Raw genomic sequence first — 19,036 nt, forward strand, 5'->3', positions numbered from 1 at the left:
GTTCTAGGTGAACTCCTGAGCTGGATTAAGCACTACAACCTAGTGGTTAAGGGGGTAAACCATGCAGTCAGATTGCCTGGGTTCAAATTCTGGCTCCAGTGTTTCCTGGCTGGCAGGACCTTGGGTTAACACCCAGTGTCTGAATTTCCTCTTCTGTTAGATGGAACTGTTAATCCTACCTATTTTATAGAATTACTGTGAGGATCAAATGAGATAATATCTATCAAGGAATTAATACCGAGTAAGCACTCAATAAATATCAGTTACTGCTATTTTATTATAGTCATAGCTATTTGTAGGTATCTGTTGCTCTTCCTTTGCTTCTCCTTATACTGTTCTCTAAATATGGTTGAATTCTAAAGTCAAAAAAATCAATTTTATTTTTTTAACTGGTGCTTTCACAGGATGTTACCCCCCTAGAAAAGTAGAAATAGGTTTACTGCTGCATATATATGGAAACCTATCTATTTCCATTTGTGGACGGGGACATCTGGCTTCAGACAGCCCATCTTGTCCCTCCGACCCATGCCTCACCATGTTCAGAGAGCTTTTAGAAACATTAGGCACATTCTCACTCATTCTGATTTGGGCCTAGGAAAATGAAAAGACCACATCCAGGTGACAGCTCTGCCCTTTCAAAGCATCAAAGCCAAATTATGGGAACTGAAATATCTTGAAGGAGCTTTTTAGCTGCGTCATTGCCATAATCCCTTCCTCTCCCTGAGTCTGATTATGAAATTGGGAGATGTGTACAGACAGGAGGAATTGGGGCCACCCAATTTTTATGTCATCCACTCCAAAGCAAGACTTGCGTCCTTCCCCAACTGAGTCATTAGCAGTTGGGATTTATAAGTCAGTTTATAGCAGTTACATGTCTAAGTTGGAATACTCTGCCATGACATGTTATTATTAAATTTAAATTGGTTATTGAATAATTTGGGGTAACAACTTGGTAATTAGTTTTCAATAGTAAAAATCAAGTAAAGGAATCAGGTATTCAGACCAAGTTCCATTATCATACAATTATTTTAACTGAATTTTTTTATTTACCTGTCTATCTATTCATGTCAACAGTCCTTACTACTTCGAAAAGTTTCCCCTGGTTATTTTTTATTTTCTAACACTTAAAAATCACTATGAATGTGAGTCTTTTATTGATTGTGTTCTCTTTTACTCCTCATATCATTGGATCTGTTTCATGTAAACATGAGCAAACATGGAAATAGTCAGTCTGTGTAGTCTAAGTGAGAACTGAGTCACAAATGAGATAGGAGTCTGTAACCATTTTTATTCTCCAGAGGATGGAGTAAATAATTTGGAATAAGGCTGTTGAGGACAAGTGTAAATAGAATTAATGGTATAAAATTAAGAAAATGGAAATTTGGCTGAATATCAAGACTGTGATGCTTAGATAGTTATGGAAGTGCCTTTGAGAGTAAAGAGGAGAAGTCCACTCACTGGAGGCCAGCTGAAATACTGGACAAATACCAGTGAATGTATTATCCAGAGTATTTCTGTACCAGTGTGAATTGGTCTAGAGAACCTGTTAGGCCTTTGCTTACTAATTCCTTTTTTGCTGTGAAATAATAAAGCCTAAATCATAGAACTAAATTTCACTTGCAGATTGTTGAAAGTCTTATTTCTCTAGTGAGATCAAATATGTCTTATGACATGTTTTTCCCTCCACTGTCCTCCCAGCTGTAGTTTCTTATTACTGAAATGGTGATGCATTGATATTGGTTCAATTACCAAAGTAACTGAGTACAGTACATTTAAATTCACAGTGCATCACAGAGAGTCGGGCTAAGTGACTGTGATTATCAGACAGGGTGTTTGATTTAAATTAAAGGAACACTTCCAAGAGATTATTTATAGAGGAAGACTGTTTACTGTAAAAAAAAAAATCCCATCACCCACGTCATTAATATTTTAGGACCCATTAAAATAAAAAATATGTGGAAAATAGGGAACACATGCTCTATATGTGCAGGCACCATTGCTACACTGTTTTCCTCTATTGGGGTGAGCCACATTATGGGTGACAAAACCTGAACACCCACCCCATTGGGTAAGGAAGTAACTGAAGCCCTTTAAATGCAATTCAAAAATGTATACCAAATTTCAACTTGTAATAAAATGAGAATGTTAAAAATGATTTTCATATTAGAATTACATGATTGTTAACCATATAATAAAAATACTTTGAGGTGATGTTTTCAAAGAGAATTTGTGTTGGATATAATGGAATTTTCTCCCTTTATAGAACAAAGAAAAAACATCAAGTTCCATTGGAGGCAAGGGTTTAAGGCTTACATTGGATGTAGTATTTAGCTATGTTTTGAAATAGGCAGTAACTTAAAGGTTTCTTGTGGAGGAAATAATTGAGATTTCACGTTTTTGTTAGGTATTGGCATCACTTTTTTCGGTTCATTAATTAATACTTGAGGTTTTGTTATACAGTTGAGGAAAATGACCACTTTGACCTAAGATTTACATGTGTAATTCCACTAATGAAAAAAGAAGTTATCCTTGCAAACTTACTAACATTGAAATATAAATACATATTCTGTATCTCTGGGTCTCTGGATTATTGATGATACTTGCTATGCAGCATTAATTCCATGAGATGAGTTGTTTTGTTTTGCTGGATCTGGAAATATCAACCAATGTTAACAGCATAAAAATTCTACAAGGACGAGGATTCCACACATGAACTTTAATTACACCATAGGTGCTATCTAGTCCAGTGACTGGCCATTAAAATAACCTGTGTGTTCTCATATCTACCACTTTGTTATTTGCTGGATCTCCTAAACAGCCTTTGACTCTTCTGTAAATAAACCAGTCGCTTGTTGCAGATTCTTTCTTAGGAAAAAACTATGGTAATGAGAGTGCACATGAGAGCATATGTAAAGAGCATCTTGCTGATTAGTACCTCACAAATGTTTTGTCTTTTACAGCCTGTCAATCAGGGTCGTCACTATCAGAAAGAAATGAATCCACCTTCTCCATCTAACCCCCGGTAAGGATCACTAATAATCTAAATGTTTAAAAAAAAAAAAAAGATTATTTAGAAGATTGTGCATTTTTCTTGGTTTCATGAAATTGTTTTTCAAAACTTTCAAAGGGCTTCCAAAGTTCTTTTCTTTAGAAATTCTAGTTCAGTCTACTTTTCTTACTTAGACGATGGTGTAGTGGTTAACAGTCTACCTAGGTTTAACAATAACACCTCTGCCTGTGGGACTTTGAGCAAGTCATTTAACTCAGAGTAATTTAGGCAAAATAGTTACCTCATAGTATTTCGGGGAGTATTATATGAACTAATTCATGAAAAATTCTTAACACAGTTCCTGGCACATAGCAAGCTCTCTTTAAGTGTTAATTTATTCGGTAACATTCTATTTGCATAGATATTTCATTGTAGTAGATAATTTGATGTTTAGTACATTTTAGGCATGAATCTTTTTTGTGTTACCCGGTGCCTTTAAATTTATCAGGATAGCTTATATGAGTTCAAATGTCCACTCTCTTTTTTCATAATTTCAAAGTTCATAATCTGAAAATTATTTAATTATTTCAAAAATGTCATTGACATATAAGTCATTTGTCAATATAGAAGACTTGTATTATTTTAGATTCATTAGAGACAAGCAAATCTTGAATTTGAGTTTTGACATATATGTAGTAGTATATCTGTAGTATTATATGGCTTTCTAAAAAATAGATAAATAAGCTAGTTTGTCAGTATAAATCAGGATCGCTTTATTACTATTTATTAAATACTAAGAATTTATTGAAAATCAGTCTGTCTTGAGCTCCACCCACAGGATCTTAGTTATTGGAATGCATCGCATTATCCAAATGCATCTCATTATCAAGCTCTCTCACCTGTACTACTGTGGGTTATCCTATGGATGGACCAAAACACCACTGATAGCGTTGTAGCTCTGCCTCCAGAGTATGATACCTATTACACAGTGTCTGAATTAAGACTCATTTGGTGCACATATGAAAAACAACTTAGCTACTATTAAAAGTGCGGGAGACAGAGACAGGGAGGGAGAGACACACAGAGGGAGGGACAGGGAGATTGGTTAAATAATAATACAGGGCTGTATCCTGGAACCCAAGGGCAGCCAGGCAGTATCCTCACTCCATCACTGTTTGTTTCTTCCTATCTCCTCCATTCTCTCTAAGCATCAGCCTTCTCTGCCTCTCAGTCACATCACATATGGCTGTCTGACAGCTTCGGTTTACATATTATAGTCAAAGTACATGCCGAGGCTGACAGGTTGTGTCTGAATCCCAATTCCTACTTTCCAGGAGAGAGAATGTGATTGACCTAGCTTGGGCCATGTATTCACTTCTGGTCCAATCAGTAATGAACAGCCAAACAAGCCATATAAAACTAGCCATGGCTGCCAAGAGACCACCTACTTGGTTTATAGGACTTTTAATGGATCCCAGAATATTCATGACATAGGCAGAGTAAATGTTCTTTATTAGTAATCTCTTCTAAGTGTTCCTGGTCTATACACTTGATCTGATCATTCTTTTGTGTTATCTAGTAGGGGAACTTATCACTATCATAAATAGATATAATGAGGAGTTCAAAATTAAGATTATAGTTTCAGTGTATATAAAAAGGTATTTTAACACTTCTAAAATCAGTTATCTCTTGATATGTGAATATGTCTCTTGCAATCTTGCAGCTCATCTAGATTTAACCAACAAACTATTTCTGTCTACATATGAGTAAACATTCAAGGTAACTGGAAATCCAACTTTGGTCCAAATTATAACAAAGTCAGGATTTGTAGTCTGAACAAATGAAAGTGATAGTAAGATATGTTAGAAAGTGGAGCCTTTTGTTTCAATAAAACGAGAAAGAGGACCTAATTCTCATTTCTAATTCTGCTACTAACCCCAGTATATTATCTCAGACAAGCCAGTCAACCTCTCCAGACCTCATCTTATAATATGAACACCCTCATGAGTAAAGGAAAGGAATTGAGTTACATGCTCTCTGAGGTCACTTCCAGCTTTATGACTCTGTGACAGTGAGGAGACTCTTTATAGATTTTACATGTGAAAACCAGTTCCACTATCAGAGGGAACACTGCCCTATATGGAAAACATGCCTCATGATATTGGATGAGATAATTAATTAATTAATTAACATTTAGATGTGGTAATATGTGGCTTTAAATATCTCTTTTAAAATTTGATTTCCAAAGATAGAAAATTCACCAACTAAACGGACAGCATATTTTATTTAACCAATTAAATGTTCACTCATTTAGGAAAAATTAACTTATATTTTTACATAGTAAAATAAAAAGCCAAATTCTAAAGCAAAAAATAAAATGCCAGCAATCCCACTTGCCAGCAGGTAATCCACCAGTTTCCTAAAAAATTATTATATAGCTGTTGAGAAATCCTGCAGATTATGTGGCTTGGCCCTTGGCTCGTAAATCCAGTAGCTTGGAGAATTGGCAGAAGGGCATTACTGGGCCATAAATAAAGAAGATGATAAAATTATGAGGTCAACATAGATCATCATATAAAAATGGGATAAATTGAATCATGTAATACATGTAATTTAACTTAGAACTGAAAGCTATGAGTCTTCTTAAGGTTTGTGTTTATTATATTTCTTACAAATATATAGTATGTGTTAGACCCTAAAATACAGAACTTGAAAGTTAAAAGATACTGGGGCTGGCCCAGTGGCATCGTGGTGAAGTTCGCGTGCTCCGCTTCAGTGGCCCGGGATTCACAGGTTTGGATCCTGGGCGTCGATCTAGCACCACTCGGCAAGCCACACTGTGGCAGCATCCCACATAAAATAGAGGAAGACTGGCACAGATGTTAGCTCAGGGCCAATTTTCCTCACAAAAAAAAGGAATAACATAAAGTTAAAAGATGCCAATAATGCATATGAAAAAAGTATATGAAATGAAAAGATGAGTCTCTAAGTCTATCCCTTTGGATAAGCAAATATCTAACTTGAATCCTGGATTGAAAGTTTGACATACAGGGGCTCTGAACAGTACAAGAGAAGCAAACAGGCTCTTGATATCCTGAATTAAATGTGGTTGTGATCAGAGTAATGCAAATATGATGCGGATGGGGGATATGTGTGTATGCCGGTCCACCCAGAAGAGAGCGTGATAATGCCCTTTAGGAGGTGAAATGGCCACATTAGCTCCAGTAAAATATCTGCAACTACTCCAGAGACCTAAGAACCTAGGATTTTAAAATTATATATGCTCATACCCACATACATACATATTTAAAGGGTCAACTTTCAATTAGCTTCATTAATGTAACAGAACAACCAATATCCCCAAAGTCTTTCATTTACATTTTGTTCTGGAAAGATTTTTATTTCTGCAACATAACTATCTTCTTAGTTTTATGTGTTTATGATTAAAGGTAAAGAGAGTAGATAGTATGCAATCCACAAAGCAGGCAAATTTGGGTTTTGAAGAGTTGACTCTAGGATGAAAATAACTAAAACACTGCATATATTCATATATTGTTTTCCTAAAAGTAAAAGAATTCACTTGCACTCATAGGGCAATGCGTGACATTAGTTGGAGGTAGGATACAATGATAATCATTTCCTGAGAAGTTTACAATCTAGGAATTGAAAGACACATGGTTCACTTCATCATATTCCCGTGCGTGTCTAGATTTGGAACAAAGCCATTTGCCCTGTACTGTTAGGCATGGGTGTGATGTTTCCCATTATTTTTGCCTAACATACTGACTGATGTTTAGGCAGCATCTCAGATGCTGGGGCACTTGCCTCCAGTGGTCACCCACTTCGCCTCTTGGGGCATTGACAGCCTGTATGACAAGGTGCAGAAATGGCTAACATAATCTAAATACAATTTAGAGGAGTCTTGGGTAGGAGGAAACAATTTCACAGTTCATTCATGTTGAGAAGTGTTTCTTAGTATGTAAACTTACATGCTGCCAACAGAGCAAAATGGATGCTGTTTGCAACCTTAAGTCGTTTATTTTAAAGTGCCATCTACTGGTTTGTGGGGTTTAGAGCTGTCCCTTAGGCACATCTATTTATGTATTTATGGAGATTCTTCAGAACAGCTCAAGATATTTTTGCTCAGGAGTGGGTTTTGTAAAAATAAACTGTGATTACGTTCTGGTTGTCTGTTTATATGGATGGAGCCGATAGCCAGTCTTTCGTTTCAAAGGATGATTATACTTGCTATTTTTACAACTCATTGGAAAATTGAGGGGAGGAGGGAATGTAGTCAAAGGCTCTGTACAGTTCTAAATGTTTATGGAAATAAACAGTATAGAAAATAATTCTAGAATGCCCAATCAGTAATGAATGGCATGGTTTTCTAAAGTGTTTGCTGTATGACTTATCGCTTATCTGTAGTTTTTTTTAAATGTCATTGCAGATTGTGTTGGGGCTTGAATGCTTTGCAGCTTTGCCACGTGTTTGTGTGGTATAAACATACTTATGACTATAATTATCTGATAAAGCCCTGCAGACTTTGACAAATGATTAATAACCACTGACCTCATTTCACGTTGGCTGGCTCAGCGGGCCTGACTGAGGCAAGCTGGCCTGTCATCGTAACCCACAAACACTACTCTGGCCTGATCACAGTGGCTTCATTTTTCTTCTTTCCACTTGTTGGGACTCAGCCTGATGGGCTTATCCTCTATTGCTTAAGCTTTCCCCCCAAGACAAAAGAGAGAAAACGTTTAAATAAATAAAATTAAATACGGAACTTATATGTCATTTTCCTTTTCAAATGTTTAAATCTGAATCATTTTAAAACAAGTAAGTTGGATTTTTATTTCTCCTTCAGACCAAAGCACAACAGAGGATTTCCTGATTAACAATGCAAACAATTAGTTTCTCTAAATGTAGTGTTATTGTTGTTTTCTATTATCTATATTTTTGCATTAAATCTTAATGATTTGTTTATAAAACCAAAGGCATCAATTTTTGCTCTCATCGTTTCTCTCATTAGCTTTAACTAGGAAAAGCTGTCGATGTGGGTGCCTCTCATTTCGCAGTCGCATCCCACAAATTCGTACCTGCTCCTTTGAGGGGAGTGATTTTCCCTTGAGTCTGGTTCCAGGTCCTGACTGAAGACCCTTCAGTTCTCCTAGTCCCTGGAGGGCACGGTGGTGCCCTCTCTCTCCTCCCTGAGGTGGTCAGCACAGGCCTGATGAGGGTAGGAGCTCCATCAGCATTTGAGCTGAGGCAGGGAGGGTGGAGGAAGGCCCAGATACATTTCATGGAGAAATGAAAAGCTTCGCCCTGAATGTTAACCAGTTAAATTTCAAATCATTTCCTACATCTTTCCAAGAATTTCTCTTCCCTTTCCTGAAAATAGGAGGTCAATGGTATTGCTTTATTCAGAACCAGGATAAAATTGAGGTTTTATGAGAGGCTTTTGTTTAGACAGAGTTTAAATCTAATTTCCATGCATATTTCACTCCCTGCCAACCCAGAGATCCATAGACATTGGTAACCATTAGAATGGCCCTAATCTTTAATGTATAACATAACATGTATTATTTGTATGAGCTATAATAATAGCTTCCAATGCCTTCTTTATTCCAATGACTCTCAAAGTTTTAGTTCCAGTCCTGGCCCTCCTCTGAATTTCAGACTCATCCATCCAAGCTGCCAACTTGAAAGATAGCCACTTGGATATCTAACGCATACCTCGAATGTAAGCATTTAAGTCATAACTTGGTTTTCTCTTCCTCTACACATCTGTTCTTTCTTCAGTCTTCCCCATCTCAGAAAATGCCACCATCATCCCCCTTTTGTTCAAGCCAGAAACCAAGAGTGATCTCTGTTTTCTCTTTCTAACCCACCCCATGTCCAGCCTCCGCAAGTTGTGTGGTGCTCCCTCCAACCATAGTATATGCCAGATCCAGTCACTGCTTTCTCTTCACTGCTACAGTCCTCGCCCAAAGTGCCATCATCTCTCACCTGGACAAATGTCAGAGCTTCCTACCTGCTTTCTCTGCTCCTTTGGCCTCTACAGTCTGTTCTCCACTCAGCAACCAGAGTGGTGGTGTTACACCCAAACGGGACCTAGGCATTCCCCCACATAAAACCTCCCAGAGGTTTCATACTGCTCATAGGATCAAATCGCACTCCTCACCCCAGATGCCCACCTCTCAGACTGTGTTCATACCCTTGTGTACCCTGCTCGCTGTGTATAAAACACCATGGTCCTCTCTCTTTTTCTCAAACACTCCAGGCTTGGTTCCGCCTTAAGAGCTTTGCATGAGATGGCCCCTCTGCCTGGAGTTCCCTTACCCTAGAAAGGACATAGCAGCTTCCTCTGTCATTCAGGTCTCCATCTCAATGTCATCTCCTTAGAGAAGCCCTTTCTTAGCATCCAACTAAAATAACCCCAGTCAGCCTTATTATATTTTTTGTTTTTACCACAGGACTCCCCACTGCCTGATATTTTCTTGCTTGTTTGCTTATTGTCTACACACACACCCCTCCAGAATATGATAGAATGTAAACTGCATGAGTATTGGGACTTTATCTCTCTTGCCAGCTGTATTCCTAGCTCCTCAATCAGTGACAAGCACAAAGGAAACACTCAAGAAATATGTGTTGGGGCCTGTCCTGTGGCCGAGTGGTTGGGTTTGTGCGCTCCGCTTTGACGGCCCACGGTTTGCCAGTTTAGATCCTAAGTACGGACCTACACGTTGCTCATCAAGCCATGATCTCGCGCCATCCCACATAGAGGAACTGGACTGACTTACAACTAAGATATACAACTATGTGCTGGGGCTTTTGGGAGGAAAAATAAAAAGAGGAAGAATGGCATCAGACGTTAGCTCAGGACCAATCTCCTCACTAAAAAAAAAAACAGAATGTTTTAAAGAACTATGTGTTAGGGGCTGGCCCAGTGGTGCAGCAGTTAAGTTCGCACATTGTGCTTTGGTGGCCCAGGGTTCGCCAGTTTGGATCCCGGGTGCGGACATATGCACCGCATATCAAGCCATGCTGTGGCAGGTGTCCCACATAAAAAGTAGAGGAAGATGGGTATGGACATTAGCTCAGGGCCAGTCTTCCTCAGCAAAAAGAGAAGGATTGGTGGCAGATGTTAGCTCAGGTCAATTCTTCCTCAAAAAAAAAAAAAAGTGTTGAATTCATTGAATCTCACCTCACAAATATTAGTGTGTGTGTGTGTTCATATATGTGCATATGTATATATGGGGGAGGGAGTACGAGGGGAAGAGGAGACCTGAGCCTGTGGTGCTGGTGCCATCTTAAACTCAAGAGACCACTTGCCCCTTCTGCACCTGGAGGGGTCCTTAGTGCAGTGCAATGCTCATGGCATTTGGCCTGTCCAGGCCACTTTTAGTCCTGGTTCTGATCACTTATTCTATCAGAGCCAGTTTGCTCAGATTGCACACCTGCTCCAATTACCTTGTCCCAGGCCCTAACTAGCCATCACCCTAGAGGTCTCAATGCCACCGCTGGCCACCTAACCAATATTTCTTTTTCTTCGGTCTCCTCACTTGTTCATTCCAGCCCTGCCTGCCTGAGCATCAGCTGACGTCACTCTCCGGTTTCCTCAGTTGAGATGTCTGTCCACTCTCTGACAAGGTTGTTCTTGGGTCACTGGGACATAGCACTTCAACCTGAGTCTCCTACTTTTTCAGTTGCACTCCATGAGAGAATCTTAAACCGTTAGGGCTGGGGCAATACTCATCCATATTTTGGTTATTGTCACGTTTTCTGGCATTACAAACTCATAAAACCCATTTCCATGAGAGTTTCAGAACAACAGGATACATCTTCCCCACCTTTCCAAAGCTTCTATGTCCAAAATGTTGGATCCAGGAAGAATCTTAGCATTTTGAATCAGCAGAATGTGCGGCTCCTGTGCTTACCCAGGCCTCCCAGTCACTGTTATCCATCCAGATGGTGAGCTCAGATTCTTAGACCCAGGGTCCAGTGTAAAGAAGGTAATTACCAAAGTGATTATTTACTGTTCAGTGTTACAGTTTCAACTTTTAGTTAAAAGATTCAGCTTTTCCTTCTAGGGTAATGAGAACCTTTAAAAAGTCGAAGTACTAATTTCAGTTTATAACATTCCCCTCTATTCTGTCTGAGGGGAAGGGCTGGGAGCGCAAGCTGAGGTGAAGGATCATGACATGAACCTAAGACATGGAAGATCATGCTTATGGTTAAACGGCCACAGCCAGTCACATCTGTAGACTCACAGCGTCCTCCTTCATTTTGTAACCTAATGCAGGATAGGTTCCCTTGTCATTTAAACAAAGAACCACTGCAGCATGAAATGATTGAAACTGTACTGCAGTTCATACCCTCAGCAATATTCATTGAGTATTTTTGAAGCATATACTATGTACAGAGCACTGTGGAGAGATGACTTTAACGTGCTCTCGGTGAGTTTGCAGCCTCCCAGCACAGGTGAGTCCACGCTGCCTGTCAAGGCAGCATGTGAATGTCTTAGGGAAGGTGCCGAGGGACGTGAGAGCAGGTAGCGAGCCTGGCACGGAGAAACTGCAGCCTTTCCAAACCAGTGCCCACTCACAGACTCTGCTTTTGTATGCAGTTAGTTTTTGTTCTTCCCTGTGATTCTCTTGTTAATGAAAAACATTACATTTTGAAATTGATTAAAGTTAAAACACGTAATTTTTCACTCTAGCAATATACAGTATTATGTTTACCAGAGTTTACAGCTTCATATTAGGCTGTTCATTACCACATAAAAACCCACTCAGTATAATAAATACCATACAAGTGAAACGTCCAGCCTGTTTAAAATGACTTGAAGGAGAAAAGGCAAACAACTTTTAGCTGATTTGATTGAATTAACACTAACATTGTTGTTCTATTGACTCTTTCTTGTCCATTGATTTTTAAAAGCCTTTAGCTCCCTTGCCATCCATTAAGACAAATCAGATGCAATTTGGTGCTCGGGACAAGAAAACGCTGTTGAGTGTTGAGTGTATGGATGGAAAGAAATTATATATGTGCAGAAACAAGACTGTTAGAAGGCAGCTTCTCATATTTTCCTGTAAACTTCTTTGCTTTTGACACTTGAGGTTAACAATAGTGACCTTTGTTTTATTATGTGAACACTGGATCAGTAACAAGTGAAGCCAAATGGTGATCTGTAGATGAGGTACTTTATCTCTTATTTAAGATGAAAGAAAACTAGCTAGAATTTTACGTAGTCTCATATTTTTTAGTCCTTGATTCTCTTTATTTGCAGAACTTATAGACTAGTAAGCAACTGAATCAAAACAAGAAAGGAGCAGAGGGGAGAGTATCTTCTGTTGAATGAACAGCAAGCAATTTTTAAACAGCAGAACCGTTTGTATTACCAAAATAGCAGTGAACAAGAAACCTGAGGTCAGTCAACATCATGCTAAAAATGAAGGTCTCAGCTTAAATAAAATCACATTGTGGCTTTCAGTTAAGCAGTGGTATTTATGCTAATGAAGCCCTGTCTTTTGTAGGGGGCAATTCATCCCTAAAAATCCAGCAGGATTTTTCTCTCTTTTTTTCTAATATCTTTTTCTTTATAGCTTGGGATGGAGGTGAGGGTGAGAATCCATGTGTTGGCCATTAGCTTTGGAAGAAAATTCCATCATGGTCAGTATTTTGACTTGTGAACAGTGCACTTACGTTGTGTTTTACCATTTGTCCTCTTCCAACCTCTTTAACAACACTTTTATTGAAACCTGAAATTGCCTTCATTTTGGAAACGCTATTAACTCACGTTAAGAGTCCAGAAAAGTTTTGGTTTCTCCTCCTGGAATAATAGAAGAAATGGAAACAAACAAGAACAACCACCAACCGCCAGGTGACGGTCTCTGAATTTGCTTGTGATGTTCTAAATTTCAGTGCCAGCAAAAAAGGAAGTTGCAGCAAAGCATCAGTAAATGAAGATATTATGTATTAGAGAAGGAATGAATCTGTCACTTTGACGGATTGTGAGGCGAAGAGCAGATTAACAGATTACTCATAGTCAGAAGGCAGCTCCGCGTAAAAAATGTGTGGGAAATGATAAGTGTGGGTTTGTGCTGATTTAATGATATTTTTGAACTACAGTAACACTCTGGTAGGATGATATAATAAAGCACTTTGCTTGAGTTTTTAAATCATCAACATATTTCCAATTTGACCTTAAAAACATTTGGACCATTCTCTATTAAAATATGTAGCTTTCAAATTAGAAAAAGGTACCATCTAAAATGCCACAGCAATGACCTTACAGGAAATATCATTGGCTTATAAAATCAGTTCTTTCCTAAACTGGCATTTGGAATACAAATTTTAATTATGTTTTAAGCACACTAACACTACATGTACTTTTTCTTTGGGCATTTAAATCACTTAAACAACAAGCAATTATCATCTTCCAACAGCCATTTCCAGTGAACTGCTTCATAGAAGCCACTGATTTGTCTTCCTATTTTCATTGCAGGGTTTTAGTTTTGTAGTGGAGATCATGGAGTACTTATGAATAAAACCACTATATTTTCCCACAGATAGTGAATAAAAGTAGTTCAAATTTGAATTGAGTGCTCTGAGTCATAGCAAGAAATAAGATAAATTACTTGTTTCATTTTATATTATTACAAATATTTATCAGAAAGCAAAACTTTTTAAGAGGTTTACATTTTTCTATAAATAAAATTGGGATTTGAATAGCTCACTTTTAGTTAATGCGACAATGATGGACTGGCATTGCCAAGAATTTTCAGAATAAAATTTCTGTAATGCATTTAAATGGTTTATATTCTAACATCTTAATATTCAAAACCTAATGTAAGGCTTGAGTTGTTTCATATTATCTTCTCTCAGCTCACCAGTGATGGCTTTACATAATTAGGTACAATGAAACTTGTAAGGGAGAAAAATATTACATTTTTTGTCTAAACACTGCTATCTAACCCAAGTGCAAATAAATATACTAATATGGCATGCCCAGGGCTTGAATCCTAGATGTGATTATGGTTCAAATTATGTTTTACATATACAGTGAAGACTTTTACCAGATTCATCATGTTTTGTACATTTCCCCTCTTCTAATATATTAATACTGTCAACTTAGGGGAAGTAAACAAGCTAATGTAAAGAGATAGTCAATATTCTTTTTGGTAGAAATTCTGAATTGTATGCAGCAATGTTGTTTGCGTGTTTTCTGGCTTCCTTGCATATTTATCATCTGCAGTAGTTACTCATACGATTTGCCAAATATTCCTGACTCTCCCGATTCTAAGCACATTGTTGGACTGTATTTCTGAGTCTGCTTAGAAGTTGGGTGCAGCCAATTAGCCTAACTAGTTACAGCCAATGATTGTGAGCAAAATTGCCTACACTGTTGCTTGGCTGGAGCATTTAATTGTACTTGTAAAACCTTCCAGAGTTCTTTTTTCCTCTGACACTAAGCAGAAACATTCTGTCAGTCTAGTCACTGAATGACTATGATAAACAGAATTCCCATGCTCACCTCTTATTGACATTTAACATGAGCAAGAAATAAACCTTTGTTGTTTTTAAGCTACTGAGATTTGAGGGTTGTTTGTTACCAAGCATAGTCTAGACATATTCTGACTGACACAGTTACTAGCTATGACATTGAATATCTTTTGTCATTGGAAATATGACATTTCATATACTTTCATATTTGGAGGTTTAGAAATTGGTTAAAATTGTTGAGCTCAGTTTGCAGTTCATTGGCATATAGCAGAATATGTGGTTTTAGGATGTGATATACTGCACTGGTTAAAAGCATGGTCTCTGGAATCAAAATGCCAGATTTGCATCCTTGTAAAATTACTTTACCTCTCTAAGCATCACTTAAGTTATCTAAAAAATAGGGATTGTATTTCATTACCTACCCTGTAGTGTTATTGTAAGGATTAAATGAGATATTACATGTAAAGAGTTTTGCACAGGGCCTGGCATATGTATTTTCATTAAGTGCTAGAAAGTAATGGTAGTGATGATAGGGATTTAATAGGGATATTAGGAATAAAGTTTAAAAAAACAGATCACACTTTGAAGGAATCAGAGAATCCTGGAGAGTCTGAAGAGATTATAGAGATAATTTAACCTAGCCTCTCTTCAGAAGTCTCTTCTGCACATCTTTGCCAGGGAAGAAGGCTCAGTGTGGCATCAGGCAGTCCACTCCATTATTGAGCATTCCTTATACTGAGCTCACATAGGCTTCTCTATAACTTCTCCCCACTGATCCTAGTTCTCTTTCCAGAGCAACAATGTGAATCATCACTCTTTCACATAATACCCCTTAAAATTTTTGAATATTGCTCTTTGGTTATTCCATTTTCTCCTCAGGTCTCTTACTTCTCCAGCCTCAAGTCCACTTTGCCATTCCTGGTCCTGGCACAGTCCTAATCACCTTCCTTTGGACATCTTTGAGTTTATCAAATTGAAGTTCTCTAATTTGAACAAAATAATCTAATAGTTTGGACTACAGTTAGACCATTGACCAGGACATTGTGTATATTAGTGTAGCTTGAATCACACTGAATTTTTTAGTACCTATTTTCCATTAATGATTTATCTTTGGCTTTTGGTTGCCTAAAACTATCACCATCTTTCCCCTGGACCATTGCTATAGCCTCCTAAGTGGTCTCCCTGCATCCACATGTGCTTCTTCACCACAATCCAACCCACTCCCTCCAGAGCAGCCAGAGTAACCCTTTGTAAACACAGATCTGACTGTGAGACACCAGTATTAAAACATCAATGGCCTCCCGTAGCTCATAGGATAAGGACCAAAATCTTTCAGTAGCTTGCAAAGCTTAAGTGGTTTGGCCCATGCCTACTGGGCCAACCTTATTTTCTAGCATTTCCCTCTGGAGATTTGCATTTTAGCCACACTGGCCTCCTTTCCTCTTCTCAAACCTGCCAGCCTCAGGGCCTTTGCCCCTTGTTCCCTGTTCCTAGAATGTTCTTCCCCTACCTTGCTCTCATCTTGCCTGGTTAATACCTGTTCATCCATGAGATTTCCTCTCAAGCATCACTTCCCCTAGGGAGCACTCGAGTTCCTATCCATGTGTTCTCATAGCACCATTTAACTTCACGTCACTTATACATTTTTGTGTGGTTATCTGATTGATGTTGGGCTCACCCTTCTGTAAGCTCTAAGAGGGTGGGAACTCTGTTTTTGCTCACCACTGCATTTCATGCCAGGACCTGACACAAAACTGGATCTTGATAAATACTTGGGGAATAAATATTGGTGTCTGAACCAATTTTCTTGACTATCGAGATCATTCTGAATCTCAGTGCTGTCATCCAGCCTACTCTCTCTCTCAGCCCAGTGTCTTCCATAAGTTTGAAAAGCATGCTCACTGTGCTCACAGGACATTTACTGCAACCTTAAATAGATCAGAGCTGAATGTAAAGCCCTTTGGTCCTCCATTAAAAATCTTTCACCATGTTAATACTGATCTACAGCAATTTAGAGTGATATGATTTTAGGGGAGGAAAAACTTTTTTTGTCTGCCTTCCTAGGTTCTGCACCTAGGCCCTGAAAATTAAACTGTAACAGGCAGATTAACAAGAGTAAAGCATACAAATTTTATTTATGTGTGTAGCACACATACACAAGGGAGAAACTCAGTGATGAGTAACTCAAAGGGTTGGTTAGAACTCAAGGCTTCTATAGCATCTTAACACAGAACAATAAATTCGTAGGAAAGTGACAAGACAAAGGAAAAGGGATTTAGGCTTTAGGGGTGGCAGACTGTGGGAGAGTAAATTTATGGGGAAACTAATGGAAGAGAGGGTTTTTTTGGTGAGGTTTGTTATGTAGATTCTTCTCAGTGCTGTCTCTGGGCTGATGAGAGCCTCTGGTGATTAAGAGTCATACCCTGTACCAGGCACCTTCCTCACAGGAAATTTTATGTCTTGCTTTAAAGTAGAAAGGGGAATATCAGAGAGCCCTTCCCGAATCTGCTCTTTCTCAAGTGTCTTCAGCTCAAAATAATCAGTGTGCCGAAGCAGCATATTCAGAACCCCTACATGATGAATCTAAATTATTTTAATTTACAAAGGCCAGTGCTATCATACTTTTGATGCATGATAATTCAATCACCAGCGCATGATCTCTGATGTATGGTTCACACTCATGTGCAGCTATCCCCCACCCTTTGTCCATGGCAGACACTGCTAGTGGATCACAATCCTCTTGCCCGCTGAGCCTCACTGTAAATTTAAAATTCTTCTCAATAAGGTACTCCAGGCAATACTACCAATCAGAATTAGCATGTGATTTATAATCCATTTATCTTCTTTGAGTTAGAATTTCCACTATTCATTTAGTCATCTGGGTTATCAGATAGACTCTATTCCTAGCCCTACATGACACTCCCTAACCCTGGAATTATCACCTTGCTAATATCTGCTACTCTAAAAGTCATCCCCCGCCTCCTCTGTAAAACCTTCGTTGACTGAAGTGAGATTAGGACTGCCCCTTCTCCACAACCCTGACTCAGTTCTCCACATCAACCATGACTGAAATCCTACAACATTAAATGACAGGCATGATATATTTTTTAATTAATTGATATGAGTTCTGCCTCTGGCAATGGCAGACTTGGTTGTTTCACACTGAACTTCCCTCTGAGAACAACCAGAAAAGCCATACAAAATATGAGAATCATCTGATTGAAGCCGTTGGAGGACTTCCAAGGTAGTGAGAATTTACCAGGCCTTGCTCCAGAAGAGAAAGGAAGCCCGGAGAGGGAGCCTGCACGTTCTGCCACTTTTCTCAGAAAAAGTTCCACTTCAGAAAGTAGCAGCTGAGAGGCTGTGGAGCCAAACATGGCCTTCAATAGCCTCGTGGGCTTAGGGAACAAAAACTGGAATTCAGGACCTATGAAGAGAGAAGGAGAAATAGTAAGCCCCAAAGGCTTCAGTAAGATTTACCCAGAAATAAACCTGCTGTCTGGAAGATTCAAGACACATTTGTTGTGATTCATCCTAATCACTGATGGCCCTCTGACCCTACCCTAGTTGCCTGCCAGAAGCAAAGGAATCACATCTGGTGGAAAAAAACATCATCTAGAGCTGCTGTCCAATTGAAATAGAATGTGAGCCACATATGTAGTTTAAAATTTTCTAGTAACCACGTTTAAAAATTTAAAAATAGGTGATTTTAATTTTAACAATATATTCTGTTTGACCCAGTATATCCAGAATATTATCATTTCAACATGTAATCCTTGGGAGGAAAACTTTCTGTCTACCAACTTAGGTTCAAGTGTTGGGGATGGGGAGCTGTGAATTAACTGACAATAGATTAACAGGAGAAAAGGTCTATTACTCATGCAGGTAGAAGCATTCTATAAGGAGTGGCTCTCTGAACAGCCAAGGGTAGGGGTTTATATATCGGCTTAATGAGGGGGTGGGGGTGGGGGGAGCAATTAGGGCTTCAGTGGGAAAGACTGAAGGGTTCTGATAAGGCTTATTTACACAATTTCTTGGAATGTCCACTTGCTAAAGGTCATTCGCCTTCCTGACTGGACACTTTTGCAGAGTTGGGAGTTTGTAGCAGCTAACCCTTGAAAAGCTCTGCTTTGGTCACATAAGGGAAGCTCAGATAAGAGTTCTTTCTGCATCTGCTATTTGTCCAAATGTTTTCAGGTTAAAGTAGTCTTTATGCTGTAGGGCTCTGGAATTGGCCACCCCAACATATGTCTGTTTGGCGTGATTATTTGAGGCTAGTTACTGTGCAGACAGGAAAACAACTGAAAAGTAGAATTTACTTACCCTTTGTTAGGAGACATTTACATTGTAAAGGAACTCTCCATCTGTAAAGATATCTCTCTCTCTGTACCAGGAAGGGGAGATGACCTTCTCTCTCTAGAAACTCTTAATCAATGCCAAAGGCAAGGACTTAAATCTGCATTTTATTGTGCTTGTCTGGTAACCTCCTGTAACTGACTTCCCTCCCCCTCCCAACATTGGCATTTCTTTAAGGATTAAGCA

At 38.7% G+C, this 19,036-nt stretch overlaps 1 protein-coding gene across 8 annotated transcripts in view; it reads left to right on the forward strand.

The window, feature by feature from the left end:
• Window positions 1-19,036, forward strand: part of CFAP20DC (CFAP20 domain containing) — a 227,470-nt gene that overhangs the window by 176,429 nt on the left and 32,005 nt on the right. For 7 of the 8 annotated variants that reach the window (XM_014868752.3, XM_070492613.1, XM_044754526.2 and 4 more), the window contains one exon: window positions 2,961-3,022. The exons of the other annotated variant lie outside the window; for it this stretch is intronic. In XM_014868752.3, the coding sequence (XP_014724238.3) occupies window positions 2,961-3,022 (62 nt within the window). The remainder of the gene's footprint in view (window positions 1-2,960; window positions 3,023-19,036) is intronic. 8 annotated transcript variants of the gene reach the window in all.

Source organism: Equus asinus, chromosome 21 (assembly GCF_041296235.1).
Source record: "Equus asinus isolate D_3611 breed Donkey chromosome 21, EquAss-T2T_v2, whole genome shotgun sequence".
NCBI classification, from domain to species: domain Eukaryota; kingdom Metazoa; phylum Chordata; class Mammalia; order Perissodactyla; family Equidae; genus Equus; species Equus asinus.